At 43.5% G+C, this 12,070-nt stretch overlaps 1 protein-coding gene across 3 annotated transcripts in view; it reads right to left on the bottom strand.

Annotated features, from left to right (window-relative positions):
• The window catches only part of tcf7l1b (transcription factor 7 like 1b), a 45,000-nt gene that overhangs the window by 11,451 nt on the left and 21,479 nt on the right, over positions 1-12,070 (bottom strand). For all 3 annotated transcript variants that reach the window (XM_007564036.2, XM_007564044.2, XM_016677718.1), the window contains exon 4: positions 8,848-8,931. In XM_007564036.2, the coding sequence (XP_007564098.1) occupies positions 8,848-8,931 (84 nt within the window). The remainder of the gene's footprint in view (positions 1-8,847; positions 8,932-12,070) is intronic.

Below are 12,070 nucleotides of genomic sequence, written 5' to 3'. Positions count from 1 at the left end.
AACCGCAAGCAAACACAATCACGATAAGGTAAGCTGGATCCCTATAAACATTGCCGAGACATCGTCTCCCGCGGTGTCTGAATGCAATCCGCTACCAGGAGGGGGTTATAAACGTTACTAATGGTGGAAATCCACTTAAAATTCTGTATAGCCTCAGATATTTGCTGGGGTTTAGTGATGAAACCTGCTTTTGCTTGCAGCGAGTGTCTTTCCGAAGGAAGCACAGCTCCCCGCCGAGATCTGATCGGCATTACGGCTACGACGGGAACGATGAAGACAATAATAATAACAAGCGTCTCTGCTTTCATTAGGCAGAGCTCAGCCCAGCAGCCATTTCCCCTGGCTGCCTGGCTGAATAGACCACTTGTTGGCTCAACTTGTCACATGGGAGGGTCAAGGGGTGGGAGGGGAGAAAGGAGTCTTGTTCCTCCAGGCTAACCTTTCTTCAATATCCTTCCCCACCCCCTTCTCAACCTCTGTCTCTCCCCAACGTGGTCTGCTGGGGAACAAGGTTTGCATTGAGGCTTCTGTACTCTCTTTTACTTCACGCTGCTCAGGATTGTTCCAAATCTTTAACTTTATATTATTGCCTCCTGTCAAGGTACAACTTTTTGCTCCTTTTAAATCTTTTTAAAGTTGGGGATTATTGGAGACATTCGCTGTTGTTTAAACATGGCTGTGAATAAGTGTATTTTTTTTATTTTTCTGTTTTTGCTGTTCTGATGACAGGCCATCAAACTCATCTCAATATCAAACATTGATTTACTTGAATCATGAATTATTTCTGAACCTCATCTGTTGGCTATGCGCAAGAAATGGGCTTGAAAATCCTCAAAGGTAATGCAAGACACCCTGATCTAAAAAAAAATTAAGAATGCCAAAGGAGAATAGACAGGGTCACATTAGCACCCAGAACAACATCTAAAGCGCTCCAAGCCTCACTTGTCTTTGGTGAAACATCGTAGAAAGGATGCGGCACATTTCCTATAAACTTACACATTATTTCAGAAACGGTACCCGTAACATGGCGGTAGTGTGATACTGCGGATGACCCGACTAAATATTCTGTTCTCCAGCAGGATATCCTGAAGAAGACTATATCCGACCGTCGGTTCATGACCTTGAGCTCACGCTCACCTGGGCTAATCAGCAGGACAATGCAGCAAGTCAATCTCTCAATGGCTCAAACAAAAAAAACAACATTGCGGTTCTGGAGAGGTCTAGTTAAAGTTTGGACTTAAATCCTATCAGAATATTTTGGAGTGAGCCTCAACGAAACCCGTTCAAAACCCCAATTTAGTGTGACTGAAGTGAAACGATGCCGTGAAGACGATGGGGTCAAAGTTCCTTAAAAGAGAAAATGCAAAAGATTCACAAGACATTTGGGCGCAAGGGGTAATTACGTTTCCACATTGATGTGGATTAATGTTTTTTAAATTAATAAATTAAATCAGTGTTCGAAAACTGCATTTTGTATTCACTCGGGTTACATAAAGTTTGTTTCAAAGTCTGAAAATGTGACAAAAAACGTTAAACAGAAGGAATTTGAGGACAAAACAGCTTTTCATAGCACTTATATTAAGATGACTTGGATCTGGAATTTTATGGACTTTGTGGACTTTAGGGTTATAAAGTAAAAATAACTTGCTCAGGGCACATTTGTTACGACGACAGAGACAGACTTGATAAAAGTCCGTTTCAGAAAATGCAGCTAACTTACTGGGTTAAAATCCCCGCTCCCACACGTCATCTATATTTAAGTTGTGCTTTGTTGTTCCACTTCATGTACAATACGCCTGGATTTTCCCTGTGTTGCAAAGGCTTGTCTGAGACCTCCAGACCTGGGTGCCAGCACATTTTGGGAAGCAGTTCAGTGAGAATTTCAAATGATCCCCATTAATAATTCATATCCTGGAATACATGATTCGTTGCGCTCTAAACACAAGTTTTCAAGGCACCAATTTCAACTCAGGCGCTGACTTTTGGTTCAGAGAAAACCTGTTCGAAGGCTTACCCCCCTCTCTCCTTCCCCCCACCGACTGCCGGTTTCTCAATAAAGATGGCGTCCAAACCCTTCAAGAGAGGAATCTGATGTAAATCAATCAATGTTGACTAATTAAGCTTTCTAACACTCTTAAATCATGAATTATGACTGGCTGCTATTGGAAAAAACTGTCCTAATCATTCAAGCTGAAATGCATCAATGCCTTCTTTGACTCAGCACAAACTCCGAGGTTATATTCCTTTAGCCCATGACAGATTCATATATGTCTGGTTTCACAATCCACATGGAAAGCGTAATCTAAAAACCACAAGGAACATAAACCATGCTTTAAACATAAACACCGACACGATAGAGCGGATACTAGACAGTATCAGCACTGGCAGATGGAAATCACGCTCTTTACACAGGCGTGCTTGTTGCAGAACGTAAATCTCGAGTTAGAGAAGCAGAAACACTCAAGACCAGCTCTTAGGGAGTGACTTCACATAGACACAGGAAGGTTTAAAGGGGAAAAACACAGCAGATAGCAGCTGAGGAAGTGCAGGGAGAGACGCTTGTCTCCTCTGAGGGTTTAAAGCTAAAAAAGGCAGAGGTGGCAGTACCTTGCCTGGCTGTCCAACTTGGACCAGAGCTAAGAAAAGCACAGTCCTTGGTCAAAAGTGGGTGGAGGGGTGGATTTCATTCAAGCAAACATGTTTTTGGATCCTGAACATCTGAATTGAATTACTAGGCAAACAGCCGACGGGGGGAAGAGAGCTTAGAACAAACTGAATAACCCCGCAGCTTTGTGTGTCTTTATGCTCGGCGATTCTGGGTGGGAGGCTCAGAGGCCTTTCAAAACTCCAGGAAAGACAGGGTGAAAAGAATGCCTGGCATGCTGAGAAATCCAAGCCCTGTTTGTCAACGCCAACAGGAAGCGGACGTGAGGGGAGACTGACCGTGTCATGTGTCTTTAAAATCAACCACTCCGAAAAACTCTGCTATTCATCACGGGCGACGTGCGCTTTACGCGCCGGTCATCGCCTCTGAAAAGGTCGGCGGCGTTATAATTCGAGGTTAGAATAATACAGCACAAAGCGGCGTCAGGTTACTGGAGTGAAAATCCCCCCAAGAGGTTATGAAATAATTTAGAAGAGGCGCCAAATATGAGACCGTTATTATGTGGAGGAAAATAAAAAACGCAGGGGGATTGTAAATATTTGTAAACAGTAGGTATATAATGAGATTACGTTTCACTGACGCACCACGATTAGACAAGGGGTCTGTGTGTAATTCTCAAGTATGATAATCCTGAGTAAGAAATACCACGGCGTCAGTGTATTATGGTATTTATATAAGCATTTTAAAGCGTGATGTGTAAGATGATTCAGGCACTTACATTTATTTCGAATAGTTCTAACTGTAAATAAAACAATTTATTCATTATTATTGTATAAAAAATGTTGCCAAATAAAGCTGTTGTGATTTTCTTTGTATTTAGATTGGTGAAAAAAAAAAATTAAGAAAACAAAATATGGTGATGCAGTGGCCTGCATAACAAACATGCCACTCATAGCTTTCCGACTTTAGTATTTTGTGACAGGAGGTTTTCCAAAATATCCCAAGAATGTTTTCCTGCGAGGGAAATGACCTCATCTGGTGAAGTAAGTCTATGTTATAGATATTTGAATGAGATATTTAAGCGATTGTACCTGTTGTTTCTTTGCTTGAGACTCTTATTTTGAAGACAGAGAGGAAGTAGTTAAGAAGTTGCTCTGTGGAGTTGACAGCGGATAAGTTATGGAAACCTTCAAGAAGCCGCCATCGCCTTTTTGACTTTTAGATTCCCGACAGAAAAGAAAGAGAGTGACGTATGAGGTACAAACGATTTGCAAAGCCTCGTATTTGTGAGACTGGCTCACTGTTAGTCAACCAAACATCGGCTGCTAAAAGTAAATATGACAAAGAGTTAACGCCCGTCTCCATTTTGAAAAATGAAACGAGGCAAAAAAGAAAGTCGTTTTAAACGTCAAACTGGGGCAGAATTAGAAAAGCATGAAAATAACAAAATATGGACCAGTTGCCCTGGACAGGAATAATGTTCATACTGATTGCAGATTCTGTGAAAAACACTTAGTGATCTTAGTCTCCTTGTTAAACTAACAAAAAAATAAATCTCATTTTGTCGAGATCTGGTGAAACCAATATCAACAAAACCAATATTTCCCATCACGCTAATCCTACAATGTGGAAAAACGCCTGTTGCATAGAGTAACACAGTGCTGCCCCTCCCCCATCTGTTGTTGAATACTGGCAGTCAGCTGGCTGAAAGGAGAGAACCATACTCTTCTGCTGGTTACAAGAAAACAATTATTTGGCTGTTTGGAGACATTCCCAGTGGCAAAAATAAAACCCACAGTCATGTTTGGAAACTAATGGAGCACCACCCGTCATTATTATTAAGCTGTTGCTCTTTTAAAAGGTAATCAGTGTGGCTGTTCTTTACTAAAAAAAAATGTGACGGGGAGAGAGATAGTAGGTTATTTGTTTTAAATTTTTTATCAAATATAGTAACACCGTACGCTGCAACATTTCCAGAATCTCACCATACGTTGGTATTTTCTTGTAAACCCACCTCTTACAAAAAAAAGTATCCTGTATAATCTGAGTCTGCTGCCCCGGTGAAACTGACAGGAATCAAAGCGCCTGTTCCTTAACACACTTCTGCAGAGGATCTTGTCTCTGCAGCAGCCCAGCAGGACCGCAGACCTCAGATCAGTATTCAGTTCAGCCCTCCTGAAGCCTCTGATTTCATGATGGATCCTGGGTGTTCACTGGCTAATGCAAAATAAGAAATATTCTCACTGGACCCCCCCTCCACCCCCCTACCTCCCTGCACCCCAAGTCAAAAGGTCTGTTAGGGCAAAAACTGGGTTGAAAGTGAGCACATTTTCATTATTTAATTTAATCTGGCTCGGCTAATTTTAAGGGATTAAGTAAAAGCTTTATTTGAAATCTCTGCTTAACAATGTCACTCGGTCCCGAGAGCTCGAGACTGAGGAGAGGCGCGCGTACACACACACACACGCACGCACGCACGCACGCACGCACGCACACAAACATACGCACAAAAAAATAAAAGTATTTCTGGAATGCTGCTGTGAACCTTGGCTCCTCAGTTCATTTAAACATTTCTGCGACTAAGTGACACGGTGCGCTGACAGGAAGTGGCTCCCCCGCGCCCCGATGGCTCCAGACGCTGGTACGATATTAAAAAAACAAAGAGGGGGATTCTTCTGCCCCTGTCAGGTGTGGATCAGGCCTTATCCGAGCACCATGTCAGACACTCTGGTCACTTCTATCTCATTAGAGACTCGCAGCTTCCTTTAATCCACAATAACAGCATAAGGCGGTGTAGTCCATAATGAGACACGGAGTAGATCTTGCGGACAAATTGGCACCGAGTGACCTCAGAAAGCAAAGTATGCGGCCCTGATATCGTCGTCACCAGCGCTGTGATAATGACTGGAGCTGTACTTTAAGGAAGATGAGTATTACACTACATCTTCACCTCTTTTTTTCCCACTCTATCTTTCTTCCTCAGTCCGGCATGGTCACTACTGGTGGGCTGACAAGTTCCCCCACCACCACCCACACCCCGTACACACACACACACACACACACCCCAACACACACACACCAACACACACACACAAAATTCATCCTGCATCACCTGGCCCCTGGAGCGTCTTTGATGGATTATTCATGGAAACACACCGGACCCGGGAGCAGATACGGGCCTAGATCCTGGGTGTCTGTGCGGATACGAGGACGAAACAAGTTCCCGAATGCACGGCAGGACGAGGCGCGCTCACGTAAAAGCCCATTCCTGTCCTCCCAGTCCTCCCAGCTCACCTTCACCACTGGCAAAAAGCAATACCAACTGCATGCTAAACAAACCTGTCTGCTGAATAATTGAAGAACTCGGGCCGGGCTCAGGCTCGGATTAGCATACGGGCCTTATGGGCCCAATCTGCACAGCGACAAGGCGGCGCGGCGCGTCCGTGTATGTTTTGTGTCCGCTGAGTGTTTTGGTTTTTCTTCTTACAGCGTTTTTTTTTTTTGTTTTTTTTTTTAACCCCTTTATTAATCTAATTAACTTCCTGAATCGTGCTGCCATTTAAAAAATAAAAACAACCCGCATGGGTAGCCTGCCAATAAGAATGGCTGGCATGTGGATAGGCAGTGAGATACGCTCACTCCTGCATGCAAGTCTCTGCAGATAAACTAAACCTCACCCGGCCACTGTGACATTAAAAAAAAAATAAATAAATAAATTAAACAATAGTAGATTTAACACACGCTCGACTGCAGGGGAGCAGGTCAGATTGAGGAGTCCCTGCTCCCTTCTCCGTGGCTCCTCCTGGCCCTGGGCATTAATCCCTGGCCCCTGTGTGTACCCATCCATTCCCCCTGCTCTCATTAGTGCAGTGTTGGGGGCCTGGGGAGTCTGCAAGCCTGGGGAGGCAGCCTGCTGCTCTCCTCCCATAACCCCCCCCCCCCCCCCCCTCGTCCGTCTCTCCCTCTTTCCCTCTCTATCTCTTCCTCTCTACGGCTGGAGTAATGAGCACATAATCATCCTGGCTCCCTGACAGCAGCAGCACACCAGAGGGGCATGTGGGCACCTAGCCCAGAGATGGGAGGGGAGGGGAAAGGACACTGGGGGTGTCATACTCTCCAACCTCTGTGGCCAGCGTACACTACGACCAGAATTAGAGCTTTTTATCCCACATTAAACGGAGCCTCCCAATCACTGAACACTGCAGAGAAATGTTCTACTTTGATTCACCAGATTAAAACGTTTAGCTTCCCTTTTTTTTAACGCCTCGGTATGAGAAAAGTGTCAAATGAGAACTGAGACGATCGGGTTATCTCAGTCATCTGCACGTTTGCATGACAAGACTTCACCTCCACTTCAACAGGTTCTACTTTTGCAGAAGATTCTTCCACCAGCTTGTGACTGGAAAACATTTATCTAGTTAAGGAATATATTTATAACATCAACACTGTGAAATTTCGTCATTAGCTAAAATAACAGTGAAACCCCGTTTTACAGCAGAGTGACATCGTACTTTTATTTTAATGCCGTCCTGATATCTTTTTACACCACCGTTCTCAAAGGAAATGGATATGAGCTCGATTCAAATTTTGACCAGTCGACAAGTGAGTTGGCCACAAAATTCAGATTAGATTGTACCAACTCTAATTATAATAAATTCTAAAAAAATTTCTATACTTTTTTTTTTTCTTACAATTATAAAAGTAAACTCCAGACTTCCTTAGAGTTTTTCAGAACTGCATGGAGCCCGTGTGTTCCCGAGCGGTTTGGATAAAAAAAAAAATAAAAAAAAAAGATACTTTTAAGTTGCAACTTACTTCCACAAAATTCCCCACTGGTGATGAAATGGCTAAAGAGCAAAATGCCTCTTCAAATGGCATCCAGAATCCTGACAGCTTAGGAAAAACATTCCTACAATAAAACAGTTTGTTTCCTTTCATTCTCGTTCTTCTACACCGCCGCCCTTCTGTGTTGAATTTTCTGGTTAGAAGACGTCGAGGATATTAAAGTGGCAGCAAGGGATTTAAAAAGAAGTAAGCTGGAGCTGAGATTTAAACCAGTTTATGTTTTGGATTCTGATTTAATAGTTATTTTTATTCATTTTCTTCTGTTCTGTTTTGTTTCCCTGTAACGTGGATGTACATATCTCATAATTTGTCGACTAAATTGCAACAGGGTCACCACCAGGTCAGTGTTTATTCCAATAAAATATCCTAATTGGTTTGCATTGAGATATAAATCATTGCTGGGTTCCCATGTCCCACTCACAATTTCCCATTGATGTGCCTCAATGAAGACTTTGTAATATTCATCTCTGCAATCGAGAGAATAAACCGCAAACTCAGCAAGCACAAGTAGTGAGTACATGGAGGGCCGAAGGGCTGACTCACAATAGCTCTCTCTCTCTCTCTGATTCTTTCTCCTTTTTTTTTCTGAAGGAGACATACAGTGGATTTGCATTGAAATAACTTCCTGGAGTATAAAACCGGCCTGATCTAATCGCACAGGTGAGATGTCAGCTAGATGTTCTCTAGGCTCAACATTATCGCGCATTTCCAGTCCAAAAACACACGTCCCTCAGCGAGCGCCACAAACCAAACAGGTCTGCTGAGGCCCCGCATTGTCTAAGTGGAGCGAGACAGCGCGATGACTCGCTCACACCTGTGTGGGAAAGTTCAAGAATGGCAAGGCGCATCAGGCTCCGGAGATTTATGGGGGAGGCTGAGTTATTGCGGTGAAGACAGACAGTCTTCCCAGCAGCTGGCCTGCGGGCCGCAGTAACGGGCGGCGCTGGGAAGCTCGGAAGAATTGGGGAGCACTGGGCCATAACTTCATTACTGTACATAACCATATTACGGTTGTAGTTTGATTAAAGCATTTTGTATTCCCCCCCGTCTCCACAGTAAATGGATTTCCCCAATAAGTTTACATGATTTGTTCGATAATTGGGTTAATGTTCTGAGCAGTGTTGGCTGCAGGAAGCGTCTTGTCAGAGCCGTAAATATGAGAAGCCGAATGGTGGGAGAAGTTCCACCATGCTGGTGCTGCTTTTTTTTTTCTTTTTTTTTTTATCCTCCATGACGCCAAATTACAACTTATTTCAGAATCAAACCCTTGGAAAATGTATTTGTACCTTCGGTGTAGGCTGAAGTCTTCATGAATAACTCAAAATGTTTTTTTGTTGTTTTTTTTTCTTTTCGGTTTCCTGTTTGGATTAGTCGTACTTGTTAAAGTCTCTACTTACTAAATGCCCTGGTGTCGGAGAACGAGAGTCTTTTATTCCTGCAGAGCCGGGAACGTCCAAGAGAGGCCACTTCATCTGCAGGTACTGTCAGGAAGAGAAAACAGGTCAAATTTAACAGAAAAGCCATAAACGCATTAATTGGATTGCATCCACAACTATAAAATCTTTTTTTTTTTAACTAATAAATAAACCTGGCTAAGCAGGTTCAAACAAAGGCAGGAAGCAGAGACTTCAAGTGGATACTCATTCACAAACAATGTATTTATTTGAAATTTTAAGAGATAAAAAACACAGAGGACTGGATAACAGGGAAGTGGAAAGACAACGGTTTCTGAAATCTCACAAAGTTGACTTTATAGTATTTTCAGCATTCATTCAGACTTTCCTTGTCTCTACTGAAGAAAATCATCATCAAAACATTATGCTGCCACCGCCATACTTGGTGGCAATGTCAGTTTTCCTCAACAGACAGCATTTTGCATGTAGACCAAAAAGCTGCATATAACTCTGGTGAACTGGACTTCTTCTATCCTTCTGTCAACAGTAGCTTTCTTCCTGCCAATCTTCCATTAAGGGCGTATTTAAGGAGGGGACAACTAATGGTTGTCCTGTCAACAGATTATCCCATCTGAGCTGAGGATCTTATGGCTGCTCCCTGATTAATGCTCTCTTTGTCTGTCTTGTTAGTTTAGGTGGACCACCACAGATCAGCGCCCCCTGAGATGTTCAACACCTGGGATATTTTTTTTATCACCTAACTCTTGCTCTAACGTTCTCTATCCCTGATCTGTCTGCTGAGTTTCATGGATTTCATGTTGCTGATTGTTCACGAATGTTCTCCAACAAACCCTTTAAGGTCATCACAGAAGGATTTAACCAACAGATTGCACTATATTTTATTTAGGGGTATCAGAGCAAAGGGTAAAGTGAGGGCTAAATGCAAATGCATGCCACACTTTGTTTTCCTTCAACTTCACAATAACGCGCTTTTGTGTCCGGATCTGTCGCCTAAAACCAAAGCAAAAAATGCAAACCACACCAAGAGGTATGAAAAGTTATGGGAGGCTACATGATTCTGTGAGTCAAAATGTCGCTAAAAATCGCTCGCGTACGAATATGTGCCTCATATTTTCCATGAGAAATGACAGGAATGGTGTCAAACCCCAAGAGGCCTCCGGCAAACACCTGTACAAGACCAACATGGCTGCTGGAGTCAAGACAGGGAGTTTCTGGCACGGCGGAGAGCAGGAAGACTGATGTGAACGCGGCGGACTGGTGAGCGACTGTGAAATTGCAGTTTGTCAAGGAAAAACAAGAGGCCAGCTGTGGGCGCCCATTGCTGCTGGGGTGGGAAGAGACAGCTGGAAGGAAGCCCCATCCACAGATCTACGAGACGCTGAGCTGCTCGCTCCCCGACTGTCCGGCTGTCCGATTCATTTGGCCCTTTGACCCGAACGCAGCTCCTCCTCCTTCCCCAACTATCGCCATAATTCACACATGTGTGAAAGCCATCATAAAGAGCTGTCTGTCTGCTGCTTCTCCCTCATTTTGTCACTTGTCACAAAAAAGTTTTATAACTGCTGGTCCAATCAGGACAGTCGGTCCTTAAGGTCCCGAGTCGCTGCGCGATCAAGATAGAACTCTGAACGAGAAAGAAAATCTTTTATTGTTTTGGGGGTTTTTTGTATTTATTGTTTTGTGGAACAAGTTGAGCTTTGTTTGCTTTCATCTGTTGTGTCCTTTAGCAGCGACGATAGCCTGAATCCATAACTCCAAAAGCACAGCAAACATCTGGTTTACGAATCAGTTCACACACCGGATAGAGCAGACTGTCCGGCATGCGGACTCTCTCTCTGGTACAATTTCAAATTAATTAAAAAAACGATATTTGACATGAGATATTTGTGTAATACTGGGAAGGAAGGAAGAAAAGAAAGAAGAAAGGAAACAATGTGAGAAGTAGAGAAGAAAGGAAGGAAGGAAAGAAACAGAGATATGGATTAATTGTTGAAAACAGGATCCATCTTTTTAAACAAAAGACGGATGCACATCTTTTATATCAAATAATTATGAATTGCTGTCTTATTGGAGCAACTTTAGAAACGCAGATATTTACCAGGTGGACAATTAGACGGCGTCTCCAGACAAAAACATTTTAAAATCATATTTTTTTTTGTTTCTATGCCTGTCAAGATCTGATAAACATCTTTATGCTTTTTAAGCATGTTGGAAACCTGATTGTAAAGTCTTGTCTTATGCAGGATTGCATGTGTGAATTCCTCTGCATAGACAGTTTGGCCCCCACCGTTTGCGAACATCTGATAAATGATAACAGAAAACAAACAGCATTCGACTCTTGGAAGGGAAAAAAAAAACTGAAAGGCAAATCTCGCTTAAGAATCTATGTGAAGCTTTGTCTCCTTTTCACAGGCGTGCAGGATAAATGACGACAAACAAGCAAACCGGAGGAGTCGTGCATTCAGGTTTTGATTTTCAGAACTCCATTCGTCACTCCGGGTTTGTAAAGAGGAAGGAAGGTTGGGTGACTGCGGGTTAAAAATGGAAAAGACATTATAGTAAGGAGGGGAAAACGCAGAGGAGAGGGGAGGGAAGAGGGGAAAAAAAAACAACACATTTTCAGGAATGAGTTTGTCGGAGCAGGCAGAGGGTATTGTTTCCTGACAGCTGGGGTCCAACAGAGCACCAAAGCAGGGGGAAGGGGCTCCCTTTTTCCCCTTGGAAAAAGGAGGGGAATTCTTGGAGTTGACATCAGCCCTCTTCATTTTCACTATACTGCTCAAGGCTGAATCGTGGGCTCCAACTAATGGGCCCGAGTCCATACAACTGTCAGGAGGCAGTCGCTTTTAAAGGCTGCTAGCTCCCCATTGAAACTTTGCTCTGCTCTGTGCATGGCGCCTAATGAATGCTACTCTCTGGAGAGCGAAATTCAAAACAATGCCGTTTTCACTGTCTAATCTATGTCAATCACAAACCCGTCCGCGAACGAAACAAGCGCCACTGCGAGCGTTTCGGGTTTGGACCGCCCTTGCCCACCCCGGCTCTCCCACCCGATCCCGTCGCCTTATTTGACAGCTTCTGCCAGGGCTGAGGAACACGCCCCCGGGCGCATTTTTTTTTCCGGAGCACCTACTTTTGCTTCTAATTGCCAGTGTGCCCCCCTGCAGCGACTGTTCACACACACACACACACACACACACACACA

Source organism: Poecilia formosa, unplaced genomic scaffold (assembly GCF_000485575.1).
Source record: "Poecilia formosa unplaced genomic scaffold, Poecilia_formosa-5.1.2 Scaffold5, whole genome shotgun sequence".
NCBI lineage: Eukaryota > Metazoa > Chordata > Actinopteri > Cyprinodontiformes > Poeciliidae > Poecilia > Poecilia formosa.
This window is presented reverse-complemented; position numbering and strand designations above follow the sequence as displayed.